Below are 21,924 nucleotides of genomic sequence, written 5' to 3' on the forward strand. Positions count from 1 at the left end.
GGTGCTTCTACTTGTGTTATGCAGCTGCGTTCCTCAGACATAGTGAAATCACAAATTCCAGCTGGTACTTTGCTGCATGGCAAAATAATAAACTGACAAGTTTAATAGGAGCCAACATTGATGGACAGACATGATGTCCATCTCTTGCATAACAATTGTCCCTGTGCCACTAGAACACAATTAACAGTACTGTATTCAGAAGTCATGTTTTGCCACTCTGACCTCTTCCTATTGGGTAAATAGTTTATTATCAACAGGGATGCAGTGGGTGATTTCTTGACGTCACAGTCACAACACTTCTGTTAGGATGAGATTCACACTGTGGTACTACGTTTGCAGAATGTTTAAAGTAATACATACAGGAAAAAGGTGCTTATCAGTACCAGGGGTGCCCACCCCCTGCAAGGCCTATGATGCACTCCCCCCAAAAGGTAGAACAATTGCCTTCCCCCCCTTTGTGCCGAATTATTTACTCAAATTATTTTGGTCAGACAAAGTTTGCGGAACAATATAATACAGACAGATTTAAGCAATATACCGGGTGGCCCAAAAGTCCCGGAACAGTAACATATTGTGAGAAATACACATCGAATCGGAAAACGAAAAAATACATGTTTAATAAGTGAAAGAAAGCTATTCAATGATATCACACTTGATTCCCCACCCCCACCCCCTGGGGGTGGGGTGGGGGGTAACTGTGAAATTTTAAATGGAACCCCCTATTTTGTATTGTAGAATCGAAAAGAGGACTTCATTCCGAGTCCAACGAGCTATCAACCATCCTCCTAGCTCAATTAGGAATGGAGATATGGCGATTTTAAATTTTCGGAAAAAAAAGTGAAAATTTCATAAAACCCAAAAAAATTTCAAAGGGAGCTAAAGTGAAAGCGATTGCAGATTCGGAATCTGCACGTCAAGACCTTTCAATAGAGTGGGGGTGGGGAATCAACTGTGATATCATTGAATAGCTTTCTTTCACTTATTAAACACGTATTTTTTCATTTTCCGATTTGATGTGTATTTCTCACGATATGTGACCATTCCGGGACTTTTGGACCACCCAGTATGTTTACTTTAGGTATTTGAGGCTCACTGCCATTGTTAGTATACTGAACCTTATTCGTAGCAGTTTGTCTGCTTTACTAACCTTGTATTAATGTGAACAGCATGCTCCCCCCCCCCTCCCCCCAAACCAATGCTCCAGAGGTTGTTTCCGATCTATGGTGACAGTTTCAAACTGTACCTACCTTAAGAGAAACCATGTCGCCACCAACGGGAGTGCTCTATTTGGTGTGTCTGTATCTTGGCAATTGCCCGACAACAAAGTTTCCACTGTAGGAGACTGGCACGAGGTGTAGTCATGTCCAGCCTCAACTACTCCTCCTGACAGGCTCTCCATAGCCCTTCAATGGTGCAGGGTCTCCCGTGAGACAGGGCTCGTTTCGGTAGGTCGAAGGTGCAAAAGTCCATCAGTGAGGCATCAGGTGACTTCACTGGAATGTCTGTGAAGGGAATGGCACAAATTCCAGTTTCTTCTGCCATTTGTTGGAGGAAGAGGCAGGTTGAGCGAGATGTGTGACTTAATGTCTTGTCTTGATGCACCCACACATGATTCTGGTCCCTCCTGTAGAGATGGGGAATGTCATGGCGATAAACGGGTGTCAGGACATTAGCCTGATAATAATCAGAATTAACCTTCGTATTTTTGGCAACACAATCTATGGTCAGCTTGCCATTGTATGAGTACCCAGCAATGATCATGAAACCTGTGCCAAATTTTCCTTACATTCAGTGAACCATCTTTGAAAGTCCCTCACACCTGTCGATCGATAAAAAATTGCTTGGCTTGTGACAGTCATCAAGATAAACATATGCCTCGTCCAATGTAACAACGAACTTCCACTTTTCACCTGAATATGTGCTGCCCATAAAGCTTTCGACAGTTGGTGCGACGTTCCTGGATGTGTTTTTGCAAGAACTTATGAACACGCCCCTTGCATCGCTTTTCCAAACCCAAATCGCAGTGAATGATGGTGTGCACTGTCTTCAGTGATGTTTGTAGCCTGTTCACGATACTTCTCTGTGCGGCTGGATTCTCTCTGATGACCAGCACACTGACTTCCCGAATTGTAGCTGGTGTGCGGCTAGTGGTAGGCCGGGGATTGGCTTGTTTCTACCCCACAGAAATTATCCCATGCCTCACCTTACCTGTTCCTTTCAACACCCATGATATGCCATTTTTGGACACTGAATCCACGCTCCTTGCACAGTTTTAAAATGGCACTATTACCGTAATTTACGTCAGAAAATGTAGTTATGTATCCCTCCCAATATGCACTGATTTTCGGTGGCATTCTTTCCGATACGCACTGACCACACCTGTCACGCACAGTCAACGGTCCAAGGTGCCCACACAACTGGCAGCTTCATTCTCTTCCCACTTGGTGGTGCTGCACAGGATGTCCAATTTCCTCACCTTAGGTCGGAAACAACCTCTGTAAAGGCATAAGAGGTGGTGTTTTATTTCAACCCTATCGCCGCGATCACCCACAGGTAGGTAGAAAACTGCATAATCACCATAACTGAAAATCAATAACAAGTCAATGAAACGAAACAATCCCCCCCATTTTTGTGTGAAGATATATATCGTGCGTACTGAAAGTCGTGATCAACATGTTACAAGAAGGAAGTAAACTGTACAAAAAAGAATCTAATATATGCCTGTTAAAGTACATACCTTTATTAGTCTTCAACATAATCACCATCTAAATCGACACATTTTTGCCAACGTTCCTCTGTTGTAGAACTCCGTTCGGACACGTCTGAGTATTCTCCTAACGGAAAGTTCCACTTCCTTGTTGGTGTCATATCTGTTTTCCCGCATGTGTTCTTTCAGAAAACAAAACAAGTGAAAGTCAGAAGGAGCCAGATCTGGACTGTAGGGAGTATGTCGAAGGAGTTCCCACTCAAATCTGGCAACTTCATCCCTCGTTAGCTGTGCTGTGTGCGGCTTGGCATTGTCGTGTTGGAGGATAACACTATCCCTGCCAGGACGTTTTTCACGAATAGCACGACGAAGTTTTCTCAAAGTGCGCACGTAGTGAGATGCATTGATTGTTTCCCCAGGAGTGAGAAAGTCCATGAGAAGAACACCCTCCGAATCCCAGAAGACAGTTCCCATTACTTTGCCAGCTGATGACATTGTCCTCGGTTTCTTCTTTCTTGGTGATGTTTGATGTCGCCACTCCAGGCTTTGACGTTTACTCTCAGGCTCGTAGAGGTGGAAAATGGTTTCGTCTCCAGTAACCAAACACTTCAAGAAACCCTCGCCTCCATCCTCTGCTCGGTACCGCGCCAAAAGTTCCGTGCAAACATCTTTTCTGTTTCGTTTTTGTGCCGCATTCAAATCCCTTGGCACCCATCTGCAACACACTTTCCGGTAACCCAGTACACCAATCATCTCCTGGATAGCACTGTTCCCTACTCCAACAATGTGTGAAAGTTCCCTAACCGAAACACGCCTGTTCCCCTGGATGATTTCCTGGACGCGAGCCACGTTCCTGTTGTTCGAGGCAGTTCTCGGGCGGCCTGTGCGAGGGAGATTACTGATGTCTGTGTTTCCACCTCTAAAATGTTTTATCCATCGCCTGATGCTACTGGCAGCCATACACTGATCACCATTCACTTCCTGCAATCGGCGGTGGATATCTGATGCCGATGCACCTTCCTTCAACAGAAATTCAATTACTGCACGCTGGCGAAACGACGTGTCAAACGGAGCCATTACTCGCTACTCGCTAATGCGCATACGTACTGCGCCGATCACCCCACTTTCAAGTGTATGTTGTCACAATAGATGGTTCTAACTGTCTTATACAGCGCATCGCTCTACGTGAACATTTACGTCTGAAATAAAAAGTTGATCACGACTTTCAGTACGCACCAAGTAGAATTGGTATAAAATTTTGTCCTCCTCATAAATTCCCATGACTCAGGCACATCATGAACCCTCCCTGTGGGCACCCCTGATCAGTACATAAAGAATCTCTACAAGTTTGCACTCGTAATATTACCCATCACATAATTGCATTAACCGCTAGGTGGCAGTATAAAGCAAACATCACATTGTACAATCACAAAGTATTCTGCATCTTAGAATTAACTAAATGTGAGTCGATTTTCGTATGGTTACATCAAAGATCATGTGTTTGTGTCCCCTTTGCCACAAGATTCAGCACAACTGTGAGAAAGGATCACGCATGCAGTCACTGGTATTGATCGTGATACACAGTTCGTTCAGTGGGAAAGGTGACTAATGAGAAATGAAAGATAAGACGTTGTGGACTGGTAGTTTACAATAACGTTTATTCAAAATAGACACCTTGTGAGTCTATACATGCACTGAAGCGGTTGCAGAACTTTGTGAAGCAGTCTTGGTACTCCTGTTTCGGAATTGCCTCTAAAATCGCGGTCGAAGCCTTTTGGATGTCTGTAATCATAGGTGCCGACTCTATGGGGCTTGGGGTGGCTCAAGGGCCCCCCCCCCCAATGTTAATGATTTGGAGGCAGAGACCCTCAAATAATTTTGCTTAAGAGGATCTAATGTATTATTTTGCTTCTCTTGCAAAGTTTACTCTGAATTGTGCAACATGAACTTAACTTTAAATACATATTTGAAATGTTCTAGACCATCAACTTTGGGGGGCTGAGACTGCTAAACCATCAACTTTGTGGGGGAGGGGGGACTATGACTGGAGACAGCAAAACACATGACTTATTACTATATACTAAGTATATAATTATGAGTATTGTTAACATATTTACTAAAAAGAGTTTCAAAATAACGAGGTGATATGACAATTATACCAGTATGTTGTTTAGTGAATTCTGAACAATTTGAGGTCGTAAACACGACTTTCAGGCAATATTGATCTGTACGATATTTAGTTATCCTCGAAATCTCTTCCTCTAGTCCAAAGAATAAGGGGAAAATAATTCTAAAGTCTTTGAGTTTATTTAACACTGGCTTGCAGTAAAGTACGCAAGGAAAGCTTATTAAAAGTCTGTATTGCGAAAGCAGGAACGGCTATGATCAAAGGCAATATTGCAAATGCACGGCGTGCTATGTGTTTATTATTATTGTAAAATTAAATTTAAAAAGTAAAATATTGTAGCAAGAACAAAAAAGTAAAACTAATTTTCCTGCGATTTGTGTTAGCATTTATGTAAATAATTAAATAAAACTGTTCAATATTGTAAATATTCGTTATTTTTATGGATACGTCAACACTAAGGTTATTTGCACCCGTCACATGTCCTTTCTTTACAGGTCTGTTGCGAACATTAAAACACACCCATGCCCTTGCCGGGACTCGAACCCGAGACCTCCGGATCAAAGCGAGTTGAGACGACCATCCAACGCGCTCGGCTACCGAGGCCGGCATAAAACTGTTATGTTGGCCTCTTAATGTAAATACATAGCCTACTTTTATATAAAAATGTTAATTGTTATCTAAAAAACAAATGAGCAGACACAAAAGACAGACAGACAGTCTTTGAAACATTTTCTAAACGTTTTTCATGTTACATTTCATTTGAATGAGGAATATAATACCTGCTTAAAAACTGCTATACGAAGACGTACTTTTTTTTTTAGAAAAGGGAGGGAGTGAGTCATTCATTAATTTATTTCAGTGATCAGAGCCCCCCCAATAATTTTGACAAGTCGGCGCCTCTGTCTGTAATGATGTCGAAATGCCTTCCTTTCAACGACAATTTCAGTTTTGGAAATAGCCAGAAGTTGCATGAAGCTAAATCTGGAGAATATGGCAGGTGATCGAGCTCCACTATCCCTTTTTTGGCCAAAAACTTGCGTACCAACTTGCTCTTGTGCATTGGTGCATTGTCATGCAACAGAGACCATGAGCCTTGTTCCCGATATTCAGGCCGAACTCTACTAATCCTGGCCAACAGACAATGCAAAACACCCACGTAATACTCAGCGTCCAGTGTGGCCCTCTGGAGTGAATTCTTGTGGATGATGTTTTTGGAATCGAAGAAAACAGTGAGGAGAGTTTTGATTCGGCTCTTCTGCATGCACACTTTCTTCGGTTTTGGAGGGCCTGGACCCTTCCATTCCAAGCTCTGGCACTTTGTGAGTGGTTCATACTGAAAGCACCATGTTTCATCACCTGTTACAATGCTTGACATGAATCCTGGATATACATCAGCTTGTTTCATGTCTTTGCAGTGTTCCACTCTGCAATGTTTTTGTTCGTCACTGAGTGTGTGTGGCACAAACTGGGCACAGACCTTCCGTTTGCCCAAATTTTCAGTTAGAATGACATGGACTGTGGACTTCGGAATTCCAATGAGATCCTCGATGAGCCTTGCAGATGCACAACGATCCTTGTGTACAATCTCCACCACTTTTTGGACGTTTTCGTCAGTTCGCACAGTCACTGATGGTCCTGGTCGCGGATCGTCTTCAATGCTCTCCCGACCATCACAAAATCTTGCATACCACTTAAACACATTCTTACGGATCAATGCCTCACTAACAGTTTGAATCATTTGAAACGTCTCTGTTGCACTTTTACCCAATTTGAAACAGAATTTAATGGCACTGGTGGCAAAAAAATCAGTCACCTTTCCCACTACACGGACTGTGTATGTTGGGATGTGTGTGGCTGGAACTTGATTTCAGGATTGATGTCTGCCATGTTACCAGTGGTGCACATATCGATCACCTGTAAGGTACATACCAAACATGGAGAGATTCTTTATGTACTGATATATAATTTTTTGCAGTATGTGTTATAGTTATTGTGCTATAAATGTTCGAAACCCCGGAGGGAATTATGAATCACCTAGTATGTAAATGTGCCATTGTTAAGAACTGTTTGTATTTCATGATTTGTTATTACTTCATTGCTTGTCCCTCTAGGTATGACTTTAATTTCTCCATGCTGAGCGATCCAGTGTTCCAATCTCCTGATGGATCCAATTCTAATATTGGACTTTTATCTCCACTTGGACCGTGCCCACCTTTGCCTGTCCACGAAAGGTAATGTATTTGACATATAACAATAGCCAGTGGCATGCCCAGGATTTTTGAATGGGTGGGGGTTTAATATATTATTTTTTTAGTAGTCTGTGGTAATTTTGCCATCGTTACTTTTGAGACATTCTTTTTTTTTTTTTTTAAGAAATACTGGGTCAAGAGGGGGTTATATTCCACCCCTCCCCCCTTGGGCACACCACTGACAATAGCTAATAGTCAAACTGATTTGTGAGTAATTATGTGTCAAGGAATAAAAAATGTTTTTGTTGAATGAGTATATTCGTAACAAGTACAGTGTGATGCACAAGTCATCATTATCATCCTTTACTGTTTCCTGCCTCTGGCTGGATCGGCATAGAGGTCAAGCCTCTCAATTTTTTCCTGGTCTTCCACCACTCATCTCTTTCCACGGTGTTCCAATCTTGTCCTCTTCTCCTAACACTCTCCGCTATCTGCTCTCTCCACCGACATCTTGGTCTCCCCCTTGGCCTTATTCCCATGCACAAGTATTGCTTATAACCAGAGTTAGGATTTTTAGGTGCGCACCTTTTTTTCATAGTGAAAGTGAGACCTCTCTGGAAGGACTCAGTGTGTGAAATGTTGCCTCAACGTGAGAATGGAGCTGATTTTCCAGCACCTTTTTTCCCCTTTTTTGATAACCTTTCCCCTTCCCTCCCTTTTCTGGGACATTTATCTATTTCCCCCTTTTTCGTGTTCTTAATCGCTTTTCCTCCCCTTTTTGTGTCCTTTTACTGGTGATGTTAAATATATTTCTTCAGCAAATCATTGAATTTTTATTTTCTTTTTTCGCGACACTTTTCTCTTTTAAGATGTTTTCACATCGTTAACTGAAATTGAATGTATTTAAACTGTGCTTGATTGTTGCCTATTTGAAATCAACAATGGAAAGGCAGCTACTGATATGCACCAGATTGCCGTTATTTTTTTTTAAGATAGAAGGAAGAAGGAAATGCAGTTTGGTCTTGGAAGCAGTGAAGTAACAATGTGTTTCTGAAGTGGTGGGTTTCACATTTCATGTGTGTGCAGTGGACAGATATTGTTTGTGGATGTAAGTTCCTTACCAGCTTTTTCATTCTGTTAGATCCTGTTAGTGCATGTACTTTACCATGCCGAAAGTGCCCAGATCCCGATTTCTCAGTCTGGCTCAAGAATTTAAGCATGAGTTCATAGAAAGTAATGGAACTGTTATTCGATGCACGGTTTGTGATACGGGAATCACATTACATGAAAAACACCAGAGAGATCGCATCCAGCAACATATTTCCAGCTCTAAGCATCAAAAGAACAAGAAACTGCAAGGAAGTAAATCTCGGTATCCTCTCTTACACAATGCATTTGAGCAGTGTTCTTCCAAGAACCAAAATTTAAAGGAATTTAATGTTGATTTGTATGCATCTTTTACACAGGCGGGGATTCCACTCAACAAGGTGAACCATCGGTTGTCAGTGCCCGCTGAGAGTACGTTAAGGAAAAACTATATTGAACCTGTGTATGAAGAAACTGTTCATAAAAATAAGGTGAAAGGTCAGATTGCAATATACGTGTCATTCTGGATGAGACGACAGACTCAATGCAACGATATGTTTTGAACATCTTGGCTTTTCCTCTGACATGTGAGGAATTTAAGCCCATGTTACTAAACATGTATGAGTTGCAGAAAACCAATGCCAGTACAGTGATGCAATCATTTATGGATTTCTGTCAAAAACTGTGGCTTGGTGGAATTCAGTTCAAAAAAAGTTGTTGTTGTACTTACTGACCAGGCTCCCTACACGCTTTCGGCATTTAACCAATTGAAGCCATTGTTCCCTAATTTAAAGCATGTAACCTGTTTGGCTCATGCCCTTCACAGGGTTTCTGAATCTATTAGGAACGAATACAACGTTGTAAATGATTTCATATCTGATGTGAAGAAAATACTCCTTAAGATCCCGAGTAGCATTCTTGCCTACAGAGAAACTACCTGCCTGCCCCTGCCACATTTCCCCATCATTACTCGCTGGGGATCATGGATTGAGTGTGCTGCATTTCTGTGGGAAAATTTTGAAAAAATTAAGGAGTTTGTGCTTTCCCTAGATTCAACCGATGCAGGTGCAATTTCCAAGGCACAGTAACTTCTCCTCCCAGACAAGATAGATGATTTGCAAAAAGAACTATTTTGTGTACATTCCTACAAGTACCTGTCGACAGCCATCAAAAGCTTAGAAGAACAAGGCGTCGAAAAGGAAAAACAAGGGGATATCTTTACTACTGTGAGGGGGCAGTTAGATGGTTTTGCCAGAGACAAACTTGAGGCTAGTCTTGACAAGAATCCGGATGTTGTGGAATTTGCCACTTCCACAGAGTTGCCATTCCAAGTTAATACTAAGTTTGCCCCACTTGTTTCTGTGGATGTAGAGAGAAGCTTCAGCTTATATAAAGATATTTTATCTCCGAAAAGAAACAAACTCACTTTTAAAAATTTAGAAATGCTTAATGTTGTAAGGTACAACAGCTTTGTGTTTTTCCCAGACTTTGGTGAATAACTGTAACACAGCTTCGAGTGAATAGCTTACACTAATAAAATAGGAGGTATGACTATCTTCATTCATTTTTGTCTTGCATACCACACACTTTAGAGACTGGGTTCTTACGTATGCTGGTGCAGAGGTTGTCATCTGTTTTTTTGATATTTTGTTTCAATTTTCGAAGTTCTCAGTGCACACAACACAGAAGATATACATGGTGGTGTACAGTTTGCATGGTAATACTTATGCATTCCACTGTACTTCCATTATCTGTGAATCTGATTTGATACATTCAGATCGCAGCCAGCTTTGTGGGCAAGTATGTTACGTGGTCGACTTTCAGTCTCACCATCGAAGTTCCCCAACTTGAGTCTTGACATGGGCATGGGTGTTCTTCGTGAGTGTCCCTTCAATTTTATCTAACCATCACTCATTCTTAGGGTCGTAGTTAGTCAAAAGTGGCAGAAAAAGGACCCTAAATAACAAAAATGCAAATTCATACATCCATATCACATGTAACGCCAAGATCCACTAGGTACACTGCTATAGCTGGTTGTTCTGCTGAGTTATGCACCTGAATCAAAATATGGTGCCCTTGTCATAGCCAAATGGTTAGCACTCTCACCTTTGGTACGAGCGGTCCTGGTTCGATTCCCGGTGGGAGCCCCAAAATTTGGGCATTGACCCAGCATTATGAAGACAATTGGAAAGCTACTTGAAAATAAGAAGTAGTGTGCTCCCGTCTCAAATGCCAGAAGACAGTAGGGATGGGACTTTGTACCCTGACTATGCATCACCCAATGAAAGAGCCGCTCTGGCAGACCCTGACCCTTGCAAGCCTGTTGCACCATGGTGCTTAGTTTAGTTCATAAATTCATATGGAAATGAATTTTTATTATGTGATTATATATTTCAGAAATGCATCAAGCATTGGAGTTCAAATGTATTCATGACTGAACATCAAAATTAATAGCAATAACAAATTAGGTTCAGAGATAATGTAGGTGTATATTACGGGTATATTAAGTATATGTTGGTAAATATTCTGAGCATACAGTTTCCTGTGCCAGTCTGCAAAGCAGTATTATTCTATTACATTTCAACAATGTCATGTCAACCTACTAGAGTTTTGCTTTAAAATACAAATAAATTCCCGAATTTTGCATTTTTCTGCTTCATACTTAGATTTTTCTGCTCAAAGCAAAGCAAAATTCTATAAAATTTTCCTTGATTATACAATTTCCCAATTTATAAGATCTTTAGTCAGTTCCCTGGAGAAACATATAATTGAGGTTCCACTGTATTCATAAATTAAATTATATTGAACAGAATAAATTAAAATTTGGCATAATTCCGAGGATATTTGGACTACAAAAGTGTTATTTGCCTAATTTCCTTTATTTTTATGTATTTTTAATTATGTAATTTGCAACTGTAAGTTACACAGAGTTTCGAGTTCATATGATATGCAAATTTATGTTGTAAGAAATTAAGAACATAGTTTGTACTTTTGAAGCTATTATTTCACTTGATAATAATACAGAGTAATTCAAAATGAATGGTGCAACTTTACACAGTTATTATGATGTTACTATTTATGATAGAAAATCAGACAAGGCATCAAAATGAAGAAAAACTGTGGAAGTTTTACTCACATTACAAAGATTCAGCGTAGGAACCACGCGTAATGCGGCAAACATCCAAACGATAATCAAGTATTTGATGCCCGAGACAGCAAGTCACGGTTTCGAAGACACTAACAATTCACAATTGAAACTTTGGCAAATCTACTACCAAAATCCATGTGGAAATGTCTCTGCACCATTGTGAGTGAATCAGTTCTTGATTGCTCCAACATACAATACACCTTCTACTGGTCACTAGCCATTTTGCAACACTGGCGATCCTGGTGGAACAGCGGCAAAGCAGGATAAGCCCACTTAGTAGTGATGGGTTCAAGCCGTTCATTTGTGCGAGTCGACTCATGAGCGCTCGCTCACTGAGAAGAGTCGTTCAAAAGAGTCGCCAAGCTTCTTTTTCTCGAAACACATGCCTGAAGAGGGGGAAGGGGGTAGGAGGTGTTGAAGCAGATGATTGTATTTAAGTAAACGAACACAACGTACGTCCTTCAAGATTAATAAATTGTATTGCATTTTTGTGGATGTATGTGTTCGTGTAGCCGACTAGATGGCCAAGATTCTGAAGTAATCGACATTTGATCTTGCCACAGAAGTTCCCGGGTTCTAGTCCCGGTCTGGGCAAGGATATTCTTTACAAGTGTCCCTTCATCTATATCATCACGCATCATCCTCATCGTCGCGATTACTTAAAATTTGAAGAAAAACGGCATAAAATAAGAAAAATACAAATACGATTCTGTATGTGTGTGGATATACATATATGTGTAAACAGTAAACACACACACACAAACAAAATTTATTGCACATACTTGTTTTCATTACTCTGTCTCATGAGTTAGATTTTCTATATTTGTATCTTGTTTCAGTTTACATTTCATACTGCGGATAATGCAAATTATGCAGTACGATAGCATACACAGAAATGCTATATAATTATATCAACCTTTTATTAGTAATAACGTGCATTACATATTCTTCCTTTTTTGCATTCGATTACTGGTTTTAATATCGCAACAAAATGCACTCCAGATCTGCGCTGCGACACATGCTTGCATTTCCACGAGCATCGCTCGTTCACGACTCTCCAAACAGCACGAAGAGTCACAGCACAGTCCCACGACTCTTTCCCCATCATTCGTTCACGACTCGCGAGTCGGCACGAAGAGTCATTAAGCACCTTAATGACTCGCTTGCCTTAGTGACTCTTCTCCTCCCTCATCGTTCACGACTCGCGAGTCGGCACGAAGAGTCATTAAGCACCTTAACGACTCGCTCACCTTAGCGACTCTTCTCCTCACTCATCGTTCGCTCGCGAGTCGCGAGCTCTCTTACACAAGGCGCGGGTGCGGCAGTCTCGCCTGCAGACTGGATCTACAGTTTAAAGTACGATCCACCCGCTCGCTCTCCGCGGATGGCTAACAGCTGTGTTTAAGAAATATATATCGCTCTTGAACATTATCCATGTCCATCCCATATCCATGTCCATAGCTTTTTGTTGTTCTACAGTCATTCAATATATGTTTCTGCCAATATCATAATGTATGATCGAATTTCTATAAAGCGGGCCAAATTATACGTATGTATTTTTTTTAATGTTGCTTTCTACTAGTAAAACACCTTAACACGTAGGCTCACCGCAGATGGCCAACAGCTGTTTATATCACTCGTGAACATGACCCATGTCCATCTTACGTAGTTGTTCCTAATTCTGCAGTCATTCAATAAAAGCTTTTTTGCAGTATCATGTACGATGAGATTTATGATTAAACTTCTATATTTATTCTTTAATGCTGTTTTCATTAGTAAAATATTTACACGTTAATGTTAATGAAATATTTCACGTCATATGAAAACGATTTTGTCAGACAATGTTTAAAGTTCACTTTATGCTCAGATAGTCTAATCGAGATTGAAGCTACATTTTAAACTGGGGTCTAAATCACTGGGCAAGGTGCCTCCACCGAGGATCGAATCCGAGACAGGAAGCAATTTCCTTACCAGGATTTCCTTAAGGATTTACGTAAATAAATAAAACATACTCCATGGTGCATGTTCTTTGTTTCTTGGTTTCTATGTTGGCCAGCTTGAAATAATCTTGGAGTGACAGATAAGTGGTGTCGCCCTCCTCAAAGTAAGCCTATTTACACCGATAGTTCCGGGTTCGAACCCCAGCCCAGAGATGAGTGGTAATCTGTATTTAACCTCTTGTCAATTACTCTAAATCACCATACATCCTCCGTCGTTGCCTTGTAACGATACCTGGTGGATCCCACTTTAAACTGTAGATCCAGTCCCGATTAGCTTATCTGTACGTAAAATTCATTCATCCTCGCTGTCAATACTAAGTAATTAGGTTTAAAAGATGCATAAAATACAACAAAGCGTGTTAGGCAGTTAAAATATTAAAATTGAATTAATAAATTATAAAATATAATTACTCCATGCTAATTTATAAGAAATTATAGCATTTTAAAATTGGTTTGTTCCTTAATGGGAAAATAACTAGTAGCTTATTTCTTCTGTTCATTCTCATGTTAACCGATTTGTTTTCTTGGATAAATAAAATTGAACGTGTAAATTAAAAGGTTTACATGTGCACGAAACGGAAGAGCAACTCGATCGAGTATCGTGGTGAGACAAGATGACTTGGCACATCGTTTCAACTCGTGAATGAGAATGCATATCTTGTTCGCGATTTGATTTCAAGTTAAAAACACCTGTCTGGTCTTGTTCGCTTATCGATTTCAAAGCATAAATCGGTATCGTTACTCCAATGAGACGAGATTCTCGGACAGTACATTTTACACAGAGTGTCTCTCATCATCTCATCAACTTTGGAAGGGTTGGCCCTGTTTTCATTGCGATTTTGTAATGTCCTGCTACTTGTGAAACTGATTCACTTCCAACAATTTCAGTCGCCTCTGTGGAGGAGTGGTTAGAAAAGTGCGCTAAGAGGAATCTCGGAATTGAGTGTCACTTCATCAATTTCATTATATCATCACTGATTTTCATGTTCGCGATTAGCCAAAGTGGCAGAAGAGCAAAGCCTGGGCAAAAGTGGTATCCCGAGCCGCTATGTGTTTCCACCGAATATCGGCCTCAGGACTCCCTGCCCTCGTGCCGCGATGTGCTAACCACTCCGCCACGGGGACCGGCCCTCCCCATCACATCTCTGTTTTATACTAAAGGCTATGATTGAATATGAATTTAAAATTTTGTGTGCGTCACTTAGGCTATTTTGCACCCTTCACTTTATACGGGATCCAGCCCCTTACCAGAACTAACATAACATAACTGTAATGTCCTGTAGTAACTAAAATATTAAAATAATCTGACCGGTTAAAAGCTGAGGCTGTAAAGGCACTCAGCACACATAAGGACAAAACACAGGACAACACACATACACATTCCTACGAAAATTATACTGGCCGAAGGTATAGACGCCAGAGCCTCGTTAGTCTGCAAAATGCAGTCCAGGGTGTACTATGTGGAAGTGAGGTTGACAATTGGGTGTACTACGTGGAAGGATCATCCCTTACATCCCTTAAACTATATTTCTCGAGACCCTTGATGTGCTAACCACGCTGGCATACATTATAGAATACTTGAGTTAGTTTTGTCAATATTAATTTTATTGATTGCATTTTTGTTTTGCAATGATTTTGCGCACTGAACTTTCATATTTATCTTTGCTTTTCATTTGTGTTTTACTTTTATTTTGTATATAATGCTGTCTTTCTATTGGTGTAAATTTGTGATTCGTCTCTAATAACGTTATCATTCCAATGTGATTTAAATTTTAATCTTCTAATCTCACGTGTATAATATGTAAGTATATGTATGTACACATGCATACAGAGAGAAAGAGAGAGCGATTGTATTGGGAAATTGCATGATATGATCGTTAGAGGGGAAATCCCCACCGTTCCCTGCATAATTTCAAATTTGTTCCTTGTATTACACAAAATATATTAAATTAATGTTATAACAAATTGAATATCCATTATAGATCGGATTATAAGAAATTGTGTATAACTGCGTGTGTGAGCGTGTGTTTGTCTCTCAGGTTCTTTATTAAAAAAATCAGAAAAACAGAACATAATGTAGTATTCAAATATAAAAAGACCTTCATTTCACGAGTCCACTTATAATTAATTCATTATCATGTGCTTTGTTCTATTAGGTAATTCTTAACTGAATATAAAAATTGTAAGTTATAATTTTTGTTTTAAAACATGTTTGTTATTTTCACTAAAGGTTTATCATTTGAACTTGTGCTTGCTGCTTGTATTACGTCATTTTTGGATTTGGAGTAACAGAAAACAAAAGGCGTTTATTGTGTTTGATCTTGCTTTAGAAAATAATGATTGGTTGATTGATTTGGTTTATTTTACTTCGCTTTTCTGTCACTTTTTTGGGTAATCGCGAAGATCAGGATGAGTAATGAGGTGTACTAACCACTCCACCATGGAGGCCGGCGCTTTAGAAAATAATTAAAAGTAACAATCGCTTTCCACACTAAGTATTTTGTGTTGCAAATTATAAATTACTGCCCCCCTTTTCTGATTCACCCTAATAGCATAGTGGTTAACGCTGTCATGTATTAAAATGGTCTGCTTGGCAAAAATTGTTATAAGTCCACTTTTATGCTCCAATAGGCTAATCGGGTCTCCCCGATGGCGTAGTGATAACGTCGCCGGTAATCAAGGGGTACCGTGTTCAATACAAAGTGGAGGTTCGGATCCCACTTTAAACTGTAGGTCCAGTCCCGACTATCCTATCTGCACATAAAGTGGACTTAAACAATAACAACTCAACATAGGCTAATCGGAATATTGTAATCAAGAGGTCTGTGCCTAACACCTTCCCAAAATTTTTACAAGACTCCCCTAATATTTTTACTAACATTTAATTTCTTGTAATTTTAGCGCTAATGGTTTGGCCGAACTTGAAACTACAACACAAATTTGTTGGCTGTTCTTCGCTGCCCGTCATGGGCTGAGGTTGCGCGCTCTCTCTCTGCAAACAACACTCGCGAGTCGCGAGCTCGCGAGTCGACTCTTTCCTTCGTTCAAAGAGTCGCTAAAGTGTGCCACGACTCTTTGAACGAAGGAAAGAGTCGACTCGCGAGCATGCTCCTTCCCCTCTCATCGTACACGGCACGTTTCAGCCAGCTTTACTCAACTAGGGGTAGGGAAAAGGAACAGAGAGGACCCCCCTCCCTCTCCTCTCCAGTCCCCCTTTGCTGCCCGCAGAATCGACTTGCTTTCTTTCAAAAATTCCGGCCGCCAGGCGAGTATACACTTGCGCATGCGCCTTCCTTGCAAAATTCGTGGAAAGGAGAGGGAATAATGGAATAATAGTTGCTTGGCGGGCGGAGGAGTCGTGGCACACATACGACTCTTTGAACGTGTCGTTCAATTCTGGTGAACGAGTCGTTCACCGCTCACAAGAGAGAGTCGTTACTTTTGAACGACTCGTTCACGAACGACCCATCACTACCACTTAGTGACAAAAACTTCCAGAGTTTATCTTAGTATTGAGGCATTGTCTGATTTTCTATCATAAATAGTAATGTCATAATAACTGTAAAGTTGCACCATTCATTTTGAATGACCCTGTACATTAGAAATTCAGTACATCTCTATAACACAACATGTTATTTGAAATCAATGATCCTACCAACCAAAAATGAATTGAAATCAACAACTTTAAGACATTAACATTGATACAGTCCCTGTTCAGTTAAAAACATATACTCCCTCTGTCCCATAATTATAGTCCGGTATGCCAAAATGGTAGTACAGAAATGACAGACGAAGAGGCAGATGGAAAGCACAATTTGTACTGATTCTTGAGTAGTAAAGTTGTATGACTCATTTCCTTGTTTCATGTTCTTCTTCTGTATACACCAATGTCACAGTTTGAATATCGGGCAATTATTATGAGACAACAAACAAAGGTGTACCGGATAATAATTATGGGACAGAGGGAGTATACAATAGGAATGAAATAAATATTTACAATTCATGAGTGTACATGACAGTCACACAATGAAATATGCTTGTAGATCATATACTTTGCTTTTTTTTCGTTAGTTAGTTAGTTAGTTAATGTACAGTATAATTACACAAAACTCACTCTTTTCCTTTTAGTTTTCCTATACTGAACAGATGCGTTCCTCGACCTGTCAAAGAGTTGACTGTGGATGTTATATTTAACGTGTATGGCTATTTAAATAATTTAGATGTGGTTGAGCAAGTGCTGAGTGATTTGTATTCAACATGGCAAGAAATAGTTTCTCTCTCAATCGTAGCATTTGGTAAGCATTAATGGAATTTTATTATTCACAAGAGTGTTATGTAGTTTTCAATAATTCAGCCTCTTTTTGGCAATTTCCTGTTTTTATAAGTGGAAATTTTCACTGTATTTTATTTTTGATGTTCATACTGATTCTGAATATAGTGCTATTTGATTGCTTTCATATCAGCCAATACAGTGATATCTTTTTGTTGTACACTGTGCCCATAAAGTTATGGTAGAATTTTTTAACATCTTTCTGTATAAATATACATACTAAACATACACTAAATTAAAAGGACACTCATGATGTAATCTAAAATTAATCTCTAGCTAATGTATGGTTGTATTGAAATTGTAAAAATTATAATAAGTCTGAACAATTTTAAACTGATGCCAGTACTCTTACTGATTCTAACTGATGCCAATTAAACATTGATCAAAATATTGATTTGTAAGTATTCCACTGCAAAGTTTTGCTGGAATATTAAAATTGCTGTTGCTTAATAAAAAAAAAAAAATATTTACACTATACTGGTGGAAAATAAATGTAAACATTGAATTTTGCAATATTTAGATTCGTTGAAAGTGTCATGTGACATTGTTGTAAACCCCATGACATAACTAAACTCCAGAAAAAGAATCAGCTGATATTTGTGAATATATTCCAACCAATATTCCCAATACTGATACCAATGGTATTGCTCAATATCTACTTAAAATCGTATTAGTCCTCATCATAAATTACATACAAACAGTAGAATCACGGTTTTACATCCACAGATTTTTAACCCCTTCCCATTTATATGTTTTATCTTCTGGGTACAAAGAAAGTTGTGTCTTATAAAATTTTCCCACATTTCACAGTTTTCGTACATTGCGTACTGAAAAATGTACAATCAAAGTCATTGTGATATTAATGTACTTGTATATATATTTTTTTCAATTTCAGTGCTTTCGTTTGTCATGATATTATTATTGCATATATTGGCAGCCGTAGCATCTTGGGTTTTTATGCTAACAGCAAGCATAGCAGCAATTGGTGAGTGATTTTTTAATTATTAGTTAATTATTTTGAAAGAAAAAGAGCATTTTTTGTTTATTTTATTATACTTACAGATTGTTAGCATTTATAATTTTTAGGGCCAACTAAACAACCTATTTTTCACTGTAAAGTATTATTTTTTTGGCTCTTTATTTCTTTGTGCTAGTCATAACAATAAGGATGAATGGTGAACAGAAAAAAATTGAAGGGTTTGAACAGAGAAGCCCACGATGTCTTCATGGATCATTATGCTAACCACTTCACTGCAGAGGCCCGTACTAGACATCTCTTATTGTTATTGCAACTTTAATGTGTCTGTGTTTTTTTTGTATAATTTTTTCTCATAATTTTATTATTCTTCTAGTATTTTGAAAAACTTAGTGAGCATGTTGAATACTTCATGGTAGTATTGCAACGTTTGATGGTTTGGCATGTCGCACCATATGTAACGGTAGAGTACTTCTGTTATTGGTTGATGTAGGCATATTACTAAAATTACTGATAATTTTACCAAACAGATATTTCTATAAATGTTTTGTACTTGATTCAAAATTATGTCAATTTGTCATAACTAGAGCCCGGAAGTTCAGGCATTTATTTTCGTTAAAATAGGCAGGCAAAAAGGCATTTATAATGTGGAAAATAGGCACTAAAAATGGGAAAAAAGGCAAAATAAACTGGAAAAGGCACATTTGAAAGTCACTTACTTTTATCTATAATTTCTGGCAAAATGTTAATGAAGCATTCATAAAACAAGCAAATGTAGCTGGACTCATTTCGATAACAGCATTTTCACCTTTTAGAATATCACAAATTGTTTTCAATTGTTTCAAGTCATCATTTGCACTCACTACCCATTTGCACTTTTCCACAACAGCTGACCCCTTTTCTCCTGACACTTCCATCATCTGCTGCATAGATTCCTCGAAGATTTTCATGGATGCTACAAGAGTCTCACCTCTTTTTTCTAGCTTTGTAATTGTCTCTGGCAATGAACCATAATGTGCAAAAATAAAGGACAGTTCATTCTTCAGTTCTGAATAGCACAGGAGTTTTTTCACTTCACGAATTGAAGCCGCTTCATTTTCTGGAAGAGCATCGATCACCTCACTGATTTTTTCAAGGTGGTTAGCATAATATATAGCTGCTGATATCCAGGTTCCCCATCTCGTCAAGACTGGTTTCGGCGGTAAACTAAGCTCAGGTGCAACTTCCTGAAATGTTCGGGTTCGAGAGGGAGATTTCAGAAATATCTTCTTTGTGTTCGAAATCAACCTGTCCACTTCTGGGTGCAACACTGTAACTTTTTCGGCAATTCTGTGCATTGTTACACATGTGATATGAATCATGTTCGGGAAGAGAATTTTGAATGCTATGGCAGCCTTCTTCATATAGGGAGCTGCATCACTGATAAAAAGTAACATGTCATCATGATGTACACCATCTGGCCAGAGCAGAAGTAGGGAATTTGAGAATAACTGAGCTATTGACGAACCATTGGCTCTCTCTAGTTGTTCTGACGTGAGAAGAAATGACGAGGATTCTCCGCATGTTGGTTCCATAGTTCATATGATGACGTTGGCTATTCAGCGTCCCATAGCGTCAGTACTTTCATCTGTTTAAATCCAAACCTTCTTTCCACCAACTTCAGCACGAATTCTTTGCAGAACTTCTTCGTAGCAGATGCTTAAATATGTTTTCCGCAGCGTAGATTCCGACGGCACCGTTTCTTTAGTGTATTTCTCCAGGAATTTCCTCAGTGACTTGTTTTCCACTTTCCAAAAAGGTATCCCTGCTTCCATGAAAGCTTTGCACAGTTCAAGAGAAAACTGAGATTGCCTGTTGGATGAAGTGCCCACTGTTGAAATTAGGGATATCTTCTTCTGTCCAACCTTTTTGGCAACTGCAGATTTATGTTTTGCTGTTGACACATGCTGAGATATAAAGTATTTTTTCTCATGGTTGAATGTTTTTTCACATATCTTGCAGAGAAGAATAGTACCATCTGTCAAAAATGTGCTTTCACCAAATTCATGCACATAACCATGTAACTTACCACTTAATAGCACACTAAATTTCGGCATGATGACAACTACACGATCCTTTCCTTCCAAAGTGCAGAACTAAACTAAAGATAGAGAACTTGATTTTGGAATTCATGCAAAGGCCCTTGGGCATTAGTGCTGTTTCTTGTCAATAACCTCCTGACACGAATGCTGGACGTGATGACGTAATTGTGCAGGTGTTCTGCAACAGGTTTTCAGCAGTCAATCATTCACAAGGACATGTTAACGGAAATGCAATATCTTAACTCAGCATGAAATACTATTTTTTTTTAAACACACTTTTCTCCTTCAGCAATGTTGAAACATACGTGAGTTCAATATTACTTAAATAAGGCGAAAATTATTCACATAATAAACGGAAGAAAAATAAATGCCAACAACGTTTTTTGGGAGAAAAATAATTTATTTACACATTTTTTTTAACAAATGTTCAAATTTCATTGAAAAAGGCATTATAATTAAAAATAGGCAGTGGGGTCCCAAATAGGCAAAATGGGCAAAATGAAAAGGCTTCTAAAACATTCGAAACAACATAAGAAACGTATATCTGGAAAAATTTTTATCAATATATGCAGTAGATAAAAAGAGGCATTTTGCCAAACTTCCGGGCTCTAGTCATAACTTTCCTCTTTGTTTGCATAACCATTACGCAATAAGAAAATAGAAATGAAAAGTCATATGTGATATTTGTCCTAAAATTTAGATATTTTGCTCCTTTTCCGGAGCTTTCTCGTGAATTCGAAACCTTTAAAAATAGCTTAAGAAACTGGAAAATATAGAATGTTTAGGAAGTTTCAATTGCCAGCACATTCCTGAGTGTTGTTTACCATATTTTTATTTTGCTTTTTTTGTTTATGAATATGAAGGTATATGAAATAAATGACTAAACACTCAGCTTATTTTTCTAAGGAAATTCTATTGCAATCACCTGGTTAATATATTAACCCGGGGGAATGCACATGGCGGGGATTTGACAGCATTTTTTTTCTTCATTTTTTATGCCTTTTTGGGCATACATGTTGGTTTGGCTCTTTCCCAGCACCTTATCTATGCTGGACATGTAGGGGATGCGGTGGGCAGCCAAAAGTTTTAACAGTGACCTTCTACCATTTAAAAGGCACAGTTCAGTTTCATCTGCGGTGCTTTTGACCGCGCGCGCTTTCTCGTGTTATAGATTTAACAATAGATCTTTATTGGATTTTCCTGTATTATATGAACCTGGAAGAAGAAGATCAAATTCATAAGCTTCTTGAAAGCATCGAGAAGGAGGTTCTATGTGATA

At 39.0% G+C, this 21,924-nt stretch overlaps 1 protein-coding gene across 4 annotated transcripts in view; it reads left to right on the forward strand.

Annotated features, from left to right (window-relative positions):
- Window positions 1–21,924, forward strand: part of Ctl1 (choline transporter-like protein 1) — a 70,543-nt gene that overhangs the window by 10,568 nt on the left and 38,051 nt on the right. For all 4 annotated transcript variants that reach the window (XM_083112338.1, XM_083112337.1, XM_083112335.1 and 1 more), the window contains exons 5-7: window positions 6,947–7,066; window positions 17,387–17,553; window positions 18,484–18,573. In XM_083112338.1, coding sequence (XP_082968464.1) covers window positions 6,947–7,066; window positions 17,387–17,553; window positions 18,484–18,573 — 377 coding nt within the window. The remainder of the gene's footprint in view (window positions 1–6,946; window positions 7,067–17,386; window positions 17,554–18,483; window positions 18,574–21,924) is intronic.

The sequence above is a fragment of the Lepisma saccharinum genome, chromosome 26, assembly GCF_977018435.1.
Source record: "Lepisma saccharinum chromosome 26, izLepSacc3.1, whole genome shotgun sequence".
In the NCBI taxonomy this organism is placed as follows: domain Eukaryota; kingdom Metazoa; phylum Arthropoda; class Insecta; order Zygentoma; family Lepismatidae; genus Lepisma; species Lepisma saccharinum.